The sequence below is a fragment of the Bactrocera latifrons genome, unplaced genomic scaffold (assembly GCF_001853355.1).
Source record: "Bactrocera latifrons isolate USDA-ARS-PBARC rearing strain unplaced genomic scaffold, ASM185335v1 scaffold_55, whole genome shotgun sequence".
Classification (NCBI taxonomy): domain Eukaryota; kingdom Metazoa; phylum Arthropoda; class Insecta; order Diptera; family Tephritidae; genus Bactrocera; species Bactrocera latifrons.
The window spans coordinates 727384-741907 of record NW_017537212.1 but is presented as its reverse complement, the minus strand read 5'-3'; the positions used below and the strand labels follow the sequence as shown (position 1 = coordinate 741907).

The 14524-nt window shown below is 34.3% G+C and overlaps 5 protein-coding genes across 6 annotated transcripts; 3 read left to right on the top strand and 2 right to left on the bottom strand.

Annotated features, from left to right (window-relative positions):
* Positions 1-755: 755 nt before the first annotated feature.
* LOC108974321 (RNA-binding protein with serine-rich domain 1) lies at positions 756-2456 on the top strand. Its single transcript, XM_018942064.1, has 3 exons — positions 756-888; positions 967-1140; positions 1198-2456. Coding segments are annotated over exons 1-3 (1188 nt in total). The 5' UTR covers positions 756-886; the 3' UTR covers positions 2210-2456.
* Positions 2457-2498: 42 nt separating this feature from the next.
* Positions 2499-4694, bottom strand: LOC108974313 (probable tRNA (uracil-O(2)-)-methyltransferase). The gene is made up of 3 exons (XM_018942049.1): positions 4104-4694; positions 3738-4048; positions 2499-3675 (listed from the first exon to the last, which is right to left on the bottom strand). The coding sequence occupies exons 1-3, from the start codon at positions 4459-4461 to the stop codon at positions 2584-2586; spliced, it is 1761 nt and encodes a 586-aa protein (XP_018797594.1). The 5' UTR covers positions 4462-4694; the 3' UTR covers positions 2499-2583.
* A 200-nt stretch (positions 4695-4894) lies between these two features.
* On the top strand, positions 4895-6952 carry LOC108974452 (2-oxoisovalerate dehydrogenase subunit alpha, mitochondrial). Its single transcript, XM_018942300.1, has 5 exons — positions 4895-5087; positions 5137-5674; positions 5739-5904; positions 5957-6160; positions 6223-6952. The coding sequence occupies exons 1-5, from the start codon at positions 5016-5018 to the stop codon at positions 6563-6565; spliced, it is 1323 nt and encodes a 440-aa protein (XP_018797845.1). The 5' UTR covers positions 4895-5015; the 3' UTR covers positions 6566-6952.
* LOC108974453 (AP-1 complex subunit mu-1) lies at positions 6765-8682 on the bottom strand. Its single transcript, XM_018942302.1, has 3 exons — positions 8321-8682; positions 7608-8262; positions 6765-7529 (listed from the first exon to the last, which is right to left on the bottom strand). Exons 1-3 carry the CDS (start codon positions 8485-8487, stop codon positions 7071-7073), a joined length of 1281 nt encoding a protein of 426 aa, XP_018797847.1. The 5' UTR covers positions 8488-8682; the 3' UTR covers positions 6765-7070.
* Positions 8683-9288: 606 nt separating this feature from the next.
* On the top strand, positions 9289-13201 carry LOC108974332 (importin-13). 2 transcript variants are annotated; one of them, XM_018942077.1, is made up of 11 exons: positions 9289-9718; positions 9797-9964; positions 10017-10166; positions 10231-10409; positions 10472-11159; positions 11209-11808; positions 11891-12094; positions 12158-12295; positions 12361-12453; positions 12541-13007; positions 13065-13201. In XM_018942077.1, exons 1-11 carry the CDS (start codon positions 9563-9565, stop codon positions 13147-13149), a joined length of 2928 nt encoding a protein of 975 aa, XP_018797622.1. In that variant the 5' UTR covers positions 9289-9562; the 3' UTR covers positions 13150-13201. The 2 variants fall into 2 exon arrangements, with proteins under 2 accessions (XP_018797622.1, XP_018797623.1); XM_018942078.1 differs by lacking the exons at positions 9289-9718; positions 9797-9964 and having other exon boundaries at positions 10038-10166; positions 10217-10409.
* The last annotated feature ends 1323 nt before the right edge of the window (positions 13202-14524 follow it).

Here is a 14524-nt window from a genome sequence, read left to right as displayed (position 1 = left end):
TTTTAATGAACAAATGTATTTACTTTCCTATTTTCTTCGCTCAATCTGAAAGTTGAATGAGAGAAAGAAACAAAGTTTCATGTTTGAATAAATCATGATTGCTTGTGGTAAGGCGGCTGCTTTTTAGTAAATGAAAGTCGGAATTTAAATGTTATTTGTAAGAACACAAAATTGTTAAAATGTATTTGACATATAATGAAGTTATCTTGCAAAGCAAAAATCCGAAGCAACAACTGTATGTGAATCATCTGGTAATACCACCAGATTTATATCTCCGTGCTACCGAGTATATATTGGTTAAAGCTTCTGGTATTTTGGTTTATTCTAATCAATTCAAACGATGGCTTTTTCAGGTATTTAATCGGTGATTTCCCTATAAATATTGCCCCAATTTTACGCGGCATATATGTGTACATAGCAAAAATTAAGAATTTCGGATAGTTTTGTCGATGAAACCCTAGGGCTTTAGCGATATTCTTATGTTGATTACTCCCGGGTGGCCTTTTCATCACATAAACTTTCTGCAGCTCTTTGGGTAAATTAATTAAAAATTAATCTAGCAATAACTATAGTTATATCATTTATGACTAAAAAATTCAATCAAAACCTGTAAGAGATTTAAATTCTACGAATTTTGTCCACAATATACTCAATATGTATCCATTATTCGAAAAATGGATYCAGTCTGGCAATGATATACGAAGTGTTAGGTATCAAAATGCGACCRTAGCTGTCTTTTTCACACATATACCGGTTAAAAAAACGTCAAACAAACGCGAAGTATTATCATTGGTTGTAGCCATTTTAGTGAAAACTTTAACTCGTTGGTAAATTATTCTTGAAATAGTTGTGCTACGTATCTAATTTATTAACTTCAATAAACAAAATGTAAGTGTAAAATGCTTTTTGGTCGAGTTTTTCAATAAATTCAACAATTTACTTTGTAACATATTGTTCATTAAACAGGGCTCATGAGCGTTCGCCATCTGCCGGAGTAGAAAAAGAGGGAAAGGATGGAAAAGAATCGTCGACAAAAGATGTTAAGCCAAAAGTTAGTTCTTCATCTAATTCTAATCGTGGACGAGAACGTGATCGTAGGCGAAGAGGATCGGCATCATCTAGCAGCGAGAGTAGCGGCAGGTGCGTTTTTCTCAGCATGAAACATTAATAAAACAATAAGTTTTCGTTTATTACTAGTTCGTCAGATAGCAGTTCTTCAAGAACTACTTCGGGATCAGGATCACGTTCAAGCTCTTCAAGTTCAAGCGGGTCATCATCGTCATCTACTTCATCTTCAACCGATTCTGATCGCAGTGTAAATAATAGACGCCGTGGCGGAGCAGGTAMCTCAAATACTGTACGCAAGAGTGCATCTCGTTCGCCGCGCCGTTCAAAATCTCCAAGAGACACAAGTAAGGCACGTAAAGATAATTCCCGTTCTAAAGAACGAGAACGGGAAAGGGAACGTGACCGCGATCGTAATGAGCGCGACCGAGACAGAGAGCGAAATGAACGAGATCGTCGACGATCACGTTCCCGATCCAAGGAACGTGTGCGTCGAATTTCAAATGATCGTGGCGGTGGAGGTGGAGTGGGAGACATTCCCAATGTCAAACGTGAACGTTCTAAAGATCGCGAGCGTGAACGTCGTTCGCGTTCTCGTTCTGGTTCACGATCTCCACGACGTCGTGTACGCAGTTCAGGTGAACGCAGTCCTGCAACAAAACGACGTGATCGCTCGCGCTCACGTTCGACTACACCAAAACCCACTCGAATACATGTTGGTCGATTAACCCGCAACGTTACAAAAGACCATGTTGTTGAGATATTCAGTTGCTTCGGAGAGGTGAAAAATGTAGAATTTCCAACCGATCGTTATCACCCTTCTTTTGGACGTGGCATTGCATATGTTGAGTATGCAACGGCAGAAGAATGTGAAGTTGCCATGAAACAGATGGATGGAGGACAAATTGATGGGCAAGAAGTTACTGTGTCACCGGTGTTAACACCAAAAATACGTGCACCTGCTAGACGTCCTTCGCCCATAATGCGACGCCCAGTAGGAAGATGGCGTTCGCCGCCTCAGTTCAACAGATTTAATAACCGTGGTAGGCGCTCGCCCCCACGTGGTCGACGTTCACCCCGGCGCCGTTCCCGTTCACCAATTCGCCGTCGCAGACGTAGCAATAGCTCGGACAGTTCTCGTTAACGGATAAAGGACGTCCAAGTTACTGTGCAAGTTTTAAAGATAACACTACGCAATCAAGAAGAAATTTCTTGACTTCTAACTTGTTCTAGCTTTTATTTAAATTTATCTACTTTGCAGTTTGCGTCGAAGTCGTCTACTTGATGATTTATATAAATTAAGAATTGTTCGCATTGAATCAATTCAATTCTTTTTCTTCAATATCTAAAATAATAAACAGTAACGGTTTAAGATACTTTTAAAAAAGAAATGTAAAAACTGCTTTTTATGATTTCTAAATATGTAACCAAAATTTATATTGTAGATCAGAAATAGAAACTTTRATTAAAAACTTATTCAATATATAATTGGGTTACCTTGCTTAAAAAGGGAATATTTTAATGAATAAATGTACATATTTCGGCCGACAAAGGACAACCATCTGGGTGGTGCATGTAAAAAAAACAGGAACGCTTTTTAATTGTCTGCCGATTGCCTTGAGAGTGAGATACAACAGCTTTTGGTTTCCTTATTCCAATTAAGTCTCCACAATGAAACTCAAATATTTCATGTTTATTTCGTAGTAAAGTTTTAATACCACCACATTCAGCTTTAATACTTTTCAGATCACTTTTAGCTAAATTTTGAGCAATGTCTCTCATAGGCAAACGGATACCAGACCGCCATTTTCCTCTTTCAGCATTATTTGTTTTTATTGTGCTATTTTCGGGAGACAATAGCTGATGGAATATTTTTAAAATTAAAGCATCTATAATTGTTTTATTGATTTGTGTACAATTTCGAACTTTTTCATGTGGTTCGCGTAATTTTACATCAACAACCGAAATATTGTTTCTATATTTAATACGCTCTTCTTTAACAAACTGTGCAATGTGTTGCATTTGCTTTTCATTTAAGTGTGATTCATATGAACGTTCGATTCCTACTAAAGCTAATCTTTTTGTACTCGGTATTTTCAAACGATCTTTTAACGTTATAAAACCACAATTTTGTGAAATATTATTCAAATATGAGTAAAAGTCTTGATATATACTTAAGCTCGTATTGCGACGCTGGAACTTCGCCCCAGAAAACTCGTAAGCACAGCATGGAAGTAGAAAGTAACGCATCTGATACCTATGTGTAGCACTTAAGAAGGGTATCCATGGAGATAATTCATCAGAATGGTTACCAATCACCCAGTCTACATCTTCTGGCAGCTTAAACGTTAAAGGTTCGATTGTTTGCTCAATTAAACTTGTGGAGTGTGTGTAATAATCCCAAATTTTACGTCGCCGAACATCGTATCCATAACCATTGAAACCTTCCTCAGAGAGTAAATGTACTAGTAAACCATTTCCACATCCCAGATCAGCGAAACCAATGGGTGAACCAACACGATGCCACAGACAAATTAAATAAGCAGCTATCGCCAAATCTTCATAAATGAATTTTAGAGGATCGGTAGATTCTTTCGCATTGCTCCAGATCTATAAAAAAATATAATTGGTGAAAAGTTTCGCTATTTTGGACGAATTGTTTTATTTCTTACATTCAATAACTTTTCAGCGTATTTGGACTTAAGCAACTTATAAAGTTCATTATATTCTTCTAAGTCCACCAACTGTAAAGATTTCGTGCATATTTCTTCGTCAACTGAATATAAATTTTCCAAAGAGGCACATGTACTCCACTTCAACAGTTTTGGCTGCAGAATAAAATCAGACCATCGCTTACTCTTGTCTCCAACGTCACGTTGAGTAAGTATGACAACTGTTAAGTGGTTGTCAACAAATTGAACAGCAAAATCATCCAAATCATCACACAACATAAATTGGCATGTGTATGATTTATTCAAGAAATCTAAATAATATTTTGTATATTTTTACAATAGTCGAAAATTAAGTAAATTACGTACCAATTTTACCCACAGCTTCAATATTTTTTTGTAATTTTTTAGTCAGAAATTTATAAAATATTAAAAAGCCCTCACATTCCTCTTCTAAATTTTTATTTTCTACTACACTGCGAAGTACGTGTATCAGATCTGCTTCAGATTTTTCAGAAACAGAAGTATTCTTAATTTTGCTTATCTCAAACAATTGATCGCAATACGATTGAGAATCACACGTATTAAGAATATGTGCAATCCCTTTGTGTACTTTCAACACTTTATGTACTACACAAGCAAATATCTTTTTATTTACGGCGTTGTAATTTCTAATCAATAAAATAATTCCAGTCCAAAATTGMATTTCCGTAATAAAAGACTCCATTTCAAAATAATTTTATTGTTGCGCACTAAACCGGCACATACATCAAAAAATACGGCTACAATTTGAGAACACTATAAAAATAATCTTCCTTGATTACTTCCGTAATTATTCATTGAGAAATCATAAATTTGGGTAAATTTTTCACATGTGCATAAGCATGCTTTTGTCAAATATGTTCATACAATGGTATATACATATGCATACATATATACTGTACTATTAGCATAGGTTGCTTTTACACACGAATATTCTGACAATTAATGTTAATGAAAATGTTCTCTATTCATTAATATTTCTGTCAATATTAAATGCATTATAATTCGACTAAATCCTCTTAAAGCACTTTTATATAAATCTAAATTTTGTTTACTATTATTCATATTTTAAAACATTATCGTAACTTTGTTTGCTATTGTGAACTAACGCATGTTCCGGAGACAGTTATGTAATTGTTGATATTATTTTTATTTACATCCCAGCGTATTCGAACTTGTTTCTTTTTATAATTTCGTTTTATCCTTTTATACGTTTTATTTGGGAATCTACGTTCCGTTATGGCCTTAATTCGACAAMCATTAAAACACATCGCACGTATTAATAACGGTGTATTGACTAAGCGATTACTGGTAAGTCAGAAGGTCATTCATTGGAAAAAATTTTATAATTTTTGTGTAGTCTCTAGATAATGCAAACGTCGAAAGTCGATATAGAAATTCTACTTCAACGGATGATCCGTCACAWTTTCCTGGTGCACCAAAAGCACCCTTCGTTAGGAATTTAAAATTGATTGAGCATACTGACTATGGCGCCATTCCTATTTACCGTGTAATGGACAGTGACGGATACATTTCCGACGATTCGCAGGATCCCCAGTTAAGTAAGGAAGTTATACAAAAAATGTTTAATGATATGGTCCTACTTAACACTATGGACAAAATTCTATACGAGTCTCAACGTCAGGGCCGTATATCGTTCTACATGACGAATTTTGGCGAAGAAGCGTCGCATATTGGAAGTGCAGCTGCTTTAGAAATGCGTGATTTGATATATGGCCAATACAGGGAAGCTGGAGTATTAGTTTGGCGCGGTTTTCGCATCGATCAATTCATTGATCAATGCTATGGTAACTGTGATGATGACGGCCGTGGCAAACAGATGCCAGTACACTATGGAAGCAAGGAATTAAATTTTGTGACCATCTCTAGCCCATTGTGTATGTTTCTTTCGTAGAATAGAACTACATCTTCAAATATATATTTTTACAATTTAACACTTAGCAACTCAAATGCCACAAGCTGTTGGTGCTGCATATGCTATGAAGTTACGTCCCAATAACGATGCTTGTGTAGTGTGTTATTTCGGAGAAGGTGCAGCATCTGAAGGTGATGCGCATGCCGCTTTTAACTTTGCAGCAACGCTGGAATGTCCAGTTATTATGTTCTGGTATTTTAAACTAATTTTGTGGATTTCATTTGAATTAATAAAATATTTTCAGCCGAAACAATGGATTTGCAATATCTACTCCTTCGCACGAACAATACAACGGAGATGGAATCGCTGCTCGTGCTCATGGTTATGGCATGGCAACAATTCGTGTCGACGGCACAGACGTCTTCGCTGTTTACAACGCTATGAAATTGGCTCGTGAATATGTACTTCGTGAAAATAAACCAGTTGTTTTTGAGGCCATGGCATACCGGTAAAGTATGATTTGTATGCCTTAATTGTTAATATAATTTTTTTTTTTTTCGTAATTTGAAGAGTTGGCCACCATTCGACATCAGACGATAGCACCGCTTATAGATCTGCTGATGAAGTCGAGGTATGGAATTCAAAAGAACATCCTTTATCCAAACTAAAGAGCTACATGGTTCGCAAAGGATGGTTTAATGAAAATGAAGAAAAAGAGTTTGTAAAAGACGTACGGAAAAAAGTTTTGAAGCAAATTAATGTATCAGAAAAAAAACTTAAACCTAACTGGAAAGAAATGTTCGAAGGCGTTTTCTCTGAAATACCTGTACATYTGAAAGAACAAATGAAGGAGTTGGAGTCTCACATCAATGCACATAGGAACCACTATCCTGTAAAAAACTTTAAAGAGTAAGATTTTATTATGATTCAAACTTTCTTTGCTTTTTATCTTCTCAGTAACCTCTCGACTATAACGTAATACTCTGTAAAATAATTTTAAAATTTGTAAACCCAAATGTTTGTCTTAACTTGTGATAATCAAAGTGCATTTATTAGTTTTAAGAAATTAATCCGCAAAACTTACCTATATGTCAACAAAAACACATTGCCGCTGCAATTATTGAGCAATATATTGTATCATGTTTGTAAAAGTTTTAATATAAATCTTGGTTTATCGGTTATAAAATATAATATTAAAATATTAAAGCTGTCAGAAATYGCATTTTAAATATGCCAGGCAAACAAGAACATTATTTTGAAACCAAACATTTTATAATATAAATACAGAACTTTAGTTGAATGGAATGGATATTTTATTGCAAATTTCGACAGATTTGCGGAAACAGAAAATGGGTGCAAYACGCTTTGCTTAAATTATACAGTTGTATTTTTATATGTATTTTTTCTTCGTCGACTTTTTAATTAGTACGAAGTTGATAATCGCCGTTTTGTGTTATATAGCGTACCCACGGTAACGCTTGATAGCCACTCTTCTCAATTATTTTTAAATACCGAACTTGKATGCCCGATGTTGTAAAGTAAGGAATTTCAAAACGAACTTGTATTGGAGGTTTTCCTTCATTATTGTCTTCGCTTTCAACGCTTGGAAGTCCAAAATGTGCACGCATTAAATACTCCTTACCACCAGGAAAGGATTTAATTGTCCATATTATGGCGTTTTGCTCTGGAGCATATTTACAACTACCAATAGTTGTTTTAAATTTAGGGGAATCTGCATCTGCGGGAACGGGAATGACAATTTCGACGTTGTTCGCAGTAGAGCGTCGTTTAAATTGCGACTTAGCCTTTATCATGTATTCGACACGAGAGTGGACGTGACGTTCAATAACAGATTCAATCCAAATCAAGGGTTTTACCTGTTCATGTAAACATAATATAGGGTGATAATCAGTGTTTGCATCATGGCATATTTGTCAAGTTATGGTTCTACTTACATGTGTATTAAGGCGATAGGACATCAATTCAAATTCTCCATCAGGTGGAATAAATGATATAGTACGATCGTTCTCAAAACGAGATAAACGCACGCATTGATGAAATTTCACATCTTCCAATTCAACTGACTTTGATTTGCCACGTCCGGTGCTCTCAAATAATACTTTGTCATTCAATCCCAATCGCAATTCAGGCATTCCAGACAAGTACACCCTCATTTTTATGGCTCCTACTATTTCACTTCTTAATACATTTCCATTGGCGTTGGCCAAAAGATTGACAGATTCTATCACATCAAGAAATACTTCATTTTTACGGTATTTAATACCTTCAGAGCGCCAAGACACAGCGTTGGTAACCGCCAGAGGTGGCCGGGGTTGGAGCTCTAATTTATGTCCTTCTTGTGTAATGTATTCCTGCAATATTTTCGAATCTGTCGTCTGGGGGTATCCAAAATCAATCAACTCATCAAGTAGTTCATAAATAATTACAAAATTATCACGAATTGACTCTTCTTCTAGTTCTTTAAAATACTCAACAAAAACTTGTGCAATTTTATGCAGAAAAACGAAAACCAATGCAATATTAACATTCTTGTTCCGTGGAGTAGTTGAAACAATATACAGGTTGTTCGTCTTAATGTACGCAAAGGTGCTGGATAAATTATAAAATGAATAATAATTTTTTAATCAAATAATTATATTGTACTTACTGATCGGCAGTCTGCAATATCGGGGTAATTAGACCCTCTTCTTCGCGTTCCATTAATAGTGGCATGAACTTGTCAATAGCAGCCATATCCATTGTATCTCCTCGATAATTACGCGATATCAATACTTTACCTTTGACATCCAGTACGTATATTGCCGATGAGGACATTATTATATCTTTTTATATAATAACTTACAAATAAAAAGGTCGATATAATTAATTACAAGCTATTAAACTTATTACCAAACGTCGTAACTCTCACTTGTTTATATTCTTTAAAGAAAATTTACATAATTTTTTAACATTTGTACCAATTAAACGAATAAAAATTTTTCACTAAGGTGCCACACACTTTGCTGTGATGACGACAATCACCTGTCAAACTACCTGTCATTCACGTTCAATGATACGTTGCCACGTTTTGAATTAAATTATTTATATGGAAATATACTTTATTATAAGCAATATCTCCAAAAAATAACATTTTTATCCATATTTGTAAATATTTTCCTAATATGAATTAAATTAAAAAGTTTATTAATTTGAAGATTTTTTATTAATTGTGAATTTTAAGCCACTCGTACTCTGTGCACATATGTAAAAACGTAATTATTCATTCATATATACATTTACATTAAGATCAACTACTTAACTATTTTAAATCATATTTTTATTTGCCTTAAGTTTAATTTGCAATATTTTGGTTAAAAAACAACAATTMAAAATGTCATAGAACTTTCTTTATTAAGATTATCCTTTCTGTATTGAATGGAATAAATAATAAACAAATGAATAATTACGAACTAATAACATATTTTATAACATAATTGTTATGTAGCAGCAGTGATTTTAATTTCATATCTGTATTCATATTTATAAGCTCAAAATTTTACCATCTCGGGAGCTGGGTGGCATCATTTGTTGTACTACACTTTTATTGTGAATTGTTGTTCTTATTGGAAATTTATATTCGGCTTGGTAGTGTCAATAAATTTTAAGGCCGCTTCATCATATTTTTTTCTTGTAAGTGGTTCTTATATTATAATATTACAATTTAGTTGTAATATCAATACAAAGGGAAACTAGAAATCGGTGCTACTTGGGTAATAACAACACAATATAAGACTATTTTGGTAATAAGGAAGGGGCGAACGTATTCGCGACACCACCCTTCGCTTACCGAAGTGTATAGGAAACTCCTTAAACCATAATATCGCTTAAAGTAGCACCATTAACCAAAAATATGGAACCAATTGATATTTCGCGATTAGAGGAGGCAGTTATTGTCTTTTATCGATCAACTTCTCAAGAGCAAGCTATAACGCATGATTGGCTTACTAAGGCTCAAACAAGTCCACAAGCATGGCAATTTTCGTGGCAGCTAATGGAACTAGGCAAGGTGAAAAAATATATAATTACAATAATTATTCAATATCTATTAGTAATATAAATTTAAACCTTTGGAATTGATTTTTAGAGTCAAGAAGTCCAATTCTTTGGGGCAGTCACATTACATTCTAAACTAATGAAGTATTGGCATGAGGTACCTCGGGAAAATCACGATGAACTAAAACAAAAAATATTGGAAAAAATTGTTCAATTCGCTTGTGGTCCTAAATTAGTTCTTAATCGTTTGTGTATTGCTGTAAGTTAAATTTAAACGTGTTAATATTCATTGTAATAATACCGCTCTACAGCTCAGCGCTTTCATTGTGCATATGCTTGGAGAATGGTCAACAGCTATAGAGGATGTTATAAACACCTTTCAGAATGAGCGGATACCAAACGTCAATAAAGAAATGCAATTATGGATAATGTTGGAAGTTCTGCAAGCTATTCCAGAAGAAGTTGGGTTTCCTATTTTTACCAAAATATGCCACATTAATTTTCATTAAAGATATTTTTAAACAGATGCAAGCCATTTTCACGTCGGTCAAAAGAACGACATTGCGTGCAGAGGTAGCGAAGCGCACCCCGTTAGTAATGGAAACAACAGAAGCTTACTTAAAAATGCAATTGGATCATGAATGGGATAGTGAATGTTTTAGCAATATGACTCGAGCTGTTAAATGTGTTGGTACATGGGTAAAGTAAGTAATTTTTCAATGTGACTGCTTCGATACTGATATTAAACACTTTTGCTTTTATGCAGACATGTCGGGTTTTCTATTGAAAATTGTCAGAATATTACTGCAATATTGCTTAAATTGACCAACAAATGCTACTGGCCTTGTATTCAGGACGAGGATGGGGATGGATGTATGTCTGCTGATGAAAATGAATTAGCCGAGACATGCCTAAAAACCTTACTAAGCATAATTATTCAACCAGATTGTCATTCCTATCCTAAAACGGCATTTATATTGATTCGAATGTTTTTAGACTCGCTATGCGATATTACAAAAATGGAATGGAAACGTGATAACAACAACGAAGACATTGTAGTTAATATTTACACACTATTCGTATCTGCCGTTGAAAGGCATTCACAACTTCTGTTGAGTGGAATAACAACTACCGATCCGGAGCTTTCTGTTCTCTATGGTCGTCTTGTTAATGAGATTCTACAATGTACAGATAAACCGGGAATATACCCAGTGGAGGAGTCCTGTAGCAGYATGGCTATGGGGTTTTGGTATTTGCTACAAGATGAGGTTTTTGCTATGCACAACGAAGAAGAACGATTGAAGTGTTGGGAATATATTAAACCATTATACGCACATTTAACTCGAATATTAGTTCGCAAATCAGAACAACCTGATGACAATTCCATTGAGAAATGGACATCAGATGATTTGGAAAGTTTTCGTTGCTATCGTCAAGATATATCAGATACATTCGTAAGTATTTCATTACCATAATGGATTACCATTTTAAATACCCTTTCAGATGTACTGTTATGATGTTTTACACGAGTATATACTTGATATACTGGCTACAGTACTCGATGAGACTATTGCTGAGATGCAAAATAATCCCACACAATGGACTAAACTTGAGGCTTGCATATATTCATTCCAATCGGTAGCAGAACATTTCGCAGGAGAAGAATTAAAGCAGATACCAAAGCTGATGCGTGTTCTATCCGAAATTCCTTACAATAAAATGAATGAAAAGCTACTTGGCACCGCCCTGGAGACTGTTGGTTCTTACTGCCAGTGGCTAAAAGAAAATCCGACCTATATACCCCCTGCTATTGAACTGTTGGTACGGGGACTAAATTCCAATATGTCTGCTCAAGCTACTTTAGGGCTTAAAGAGCTCTGTTGTGATTGCCAACTTCAAATGAAACCATATGCTGAACCACTTTTAAATGCTTGCCATACTTCGCTAACCTCAGGCCAGATGAAAAATTCTGATTGTGTTCGTTTAATGTATAGCATTGGAAAACTTATGAGCTTGCTACCAGCTACAAATATACCGAACTATTTGGATATTATAGTTGGCCCATGCTTCGAGGAGCTGCAGACCATTTGCCAAAATGATTGTGTAAGGAAGAAAAATATACTTCTATTTACGAAATGTTCCAAGCTGGGTTTTCCTTTTTTTTGTTTTTTGTTTTTGTTTTTAGAAAACACCAGCAACGCGGATAAGAACCATTTTTCGACTGAATATGATATCAACATTATTCTCCTCGCTCAACACTGACCTGGATGAAGATGATCAGATCGAAGATCTAGAAAATGTGCAACCAGTGTTAATTGTAATGCAGAAAACCATGCCTATATTTCGTCAAATCGCTGAACTTTGGGTAGAAGAAATAGATGTTCTAGAGGTAAACCATTATAGCTACAATATGAAACTAATGTAAATATGTATTAACTATATATGTATTTAGACGGCTTGTACTGCTTTACAACATGCAATTGTCAATCTYAAATCCAGCTTTCGACCTATGTTACAAGACCTCTGTTGCTTCATTGTCGCTATTTTCCAAACGCGTTGCTGCGCTCCAACTTTGGAAATATCCAAAACGGTTACTAGTTTTCAATTTGAACTTAAATAATAATTTTTAATTTTTATATTTGTTTATTTATTTAGGCTATTATAATCTTCTATAAGGACGAGGGATGTAAGTCTTTAATGCAGCAACTTCTAGTTGAACTCGTGCTTCACAGTTTTAAATTATTCGAAGTGAGTTAAACTTGAATATACAATAAAAATATAAAGTATACTTATCGTAAATATTAATATTTATGTTAAATACATTATTAACGAAAGTCCACACCTGAGAACGCTTTCTCGAATATCGCCGACACAATTGAGGTGTTTTATGCATGCCTCATGCAGATCATCAAAAAGTTGCCGCAAGCCCTAGATGACAAAGCGATTGCATTTGACAGGTTAATATACTATGCGTTGAAAGCAATGACCTTGCCCGAAAATGGTCCCATACGCACCGGTGTTCAGTTTCTGTCGCATTTTATTCTGCAGTCACGTAATTATCCGGGTATGACACAAGCAGTGCTTAATGCTGGCGAGGAGATTATTCGCACTGCAGTGTTGTGTGTTGGTTGTGTCGCTCCCCGACAGCAAGTGGAAAAATTCGCTGACATTTTCATGGCAATCAATAAAAAATATCCAGCGGAATTAGTTGCTTGGCTGAAGTTAGTTATGCAGGTACCAAACTATCCCACACAACTTGTCGACGAAGCTGAGAAATCTAAATTTGTTACACTGATTATAAGGTAAGAACAAAAAGGAAATACCATTGAATTACGCCCTGTAACGTAATTGTCTTTTAGGGAAAAAGTCAACAGACGTTTGCTSCAAAAACATCTCAGCGATTTCGCAGTAAAATCGCGAGGCCTAACAGATAAATTTCAGTAGAAGCTTCAAATAAATTTAATTAAAAAAATAATAAATTATCCGACTGTACATATTTACTTTTTGCCAAATTATGTTAATCGTCACTAACCGTCGATGTTTGATGTAATAGGGGCATGCAAATTTGTTATGCTTTCCCGTGTTAGTATTTGCCGTATTTTCAATGACTTAGGTAGGGGTTTTGCGAGATTACTAAGAGTCGAGTTAAATGTTTAATTTTAGATTTATCGACCTACATTTTAAAATAAGCACCGAGTTTTTATTTGTTTATGTTTTATAAATATCGCAATTTTTTGTTATGAAATTGATTACAACACAACTCAATAAAAATTTTGAAAAATTGTGATCGCATCACATATTACTTAATATATAGTAAATATAAGTAAATTAATTATTTTATACAATTAGAAATTTCATTTAATGAAAAAATCTAAAAATATAATATATTAAAACAATGATGAACAATAGACTAAACTTATTGAAGTGTACCATTAATTTTTGGACRCAGTTAATTTACAAGAATATAGGAAATTTTCGAACGTCTTTTCAGAAGAATACATAATCTAATTATAKAGAAGATAAAAATAAAAGACATAGGTTATAAATTATTATAGGTAAAGTCTAGCAACAGCTTACATTGTTGTAATAGAGTGCCGTTCAAGGTTCCAAGTTTGTGTACATACAAAGCTGATTTCTCTGGAATACATGCATAACTGTGTGGAGAAGTTATTGTGAAAAATGTGATAGTAGCAATTTAGAACTATTTCTTTTCAAATTAATAACAACACAAAAACGCTTTCAATCAATAAACGAGCATAATTTGCATCCTGACTAATTATTTTTTATTTAATAAAAATTACACAAATGTTCATCATTATAAGTGTTGTTTGAGTAAATGCTTATTGTAACAGTCAAAAATGTTTTATCTACATTTCTCTGAATAGCTGTGAAATAACAACAAAAGTTTCGTAGAATTGTAAATGAATTATGGATTTTCATTATATGCGTACAAATAAAGCTATTAACTTTTAATAAACCGAAACAACCTGAATCAGAATTTTGCAGTTCAACATTAATTTTTTGTATAAAAAAATCGGTACACCAACAAAACTATAATTAAAGGTGAAGAATAAGAGTAAGTGTCGTATATATGTATGTGTATTATAGATAAATATATATTTGTATATGTAGATAAATTCGTTATAATTTATATACTTCTGCTGTTTAAGAATATCAAATAGTGCTTGTGCTTGTGTGTGTTGTGGTATCCCCTAATATGTTGATGACACGRGCGCATCTTGCGAGTTTTTCCGCTGTAAGGACCATATCGCTCCCCATAGGAAATTCTCGATCACATTTTAATAACTTAGAGACGAAA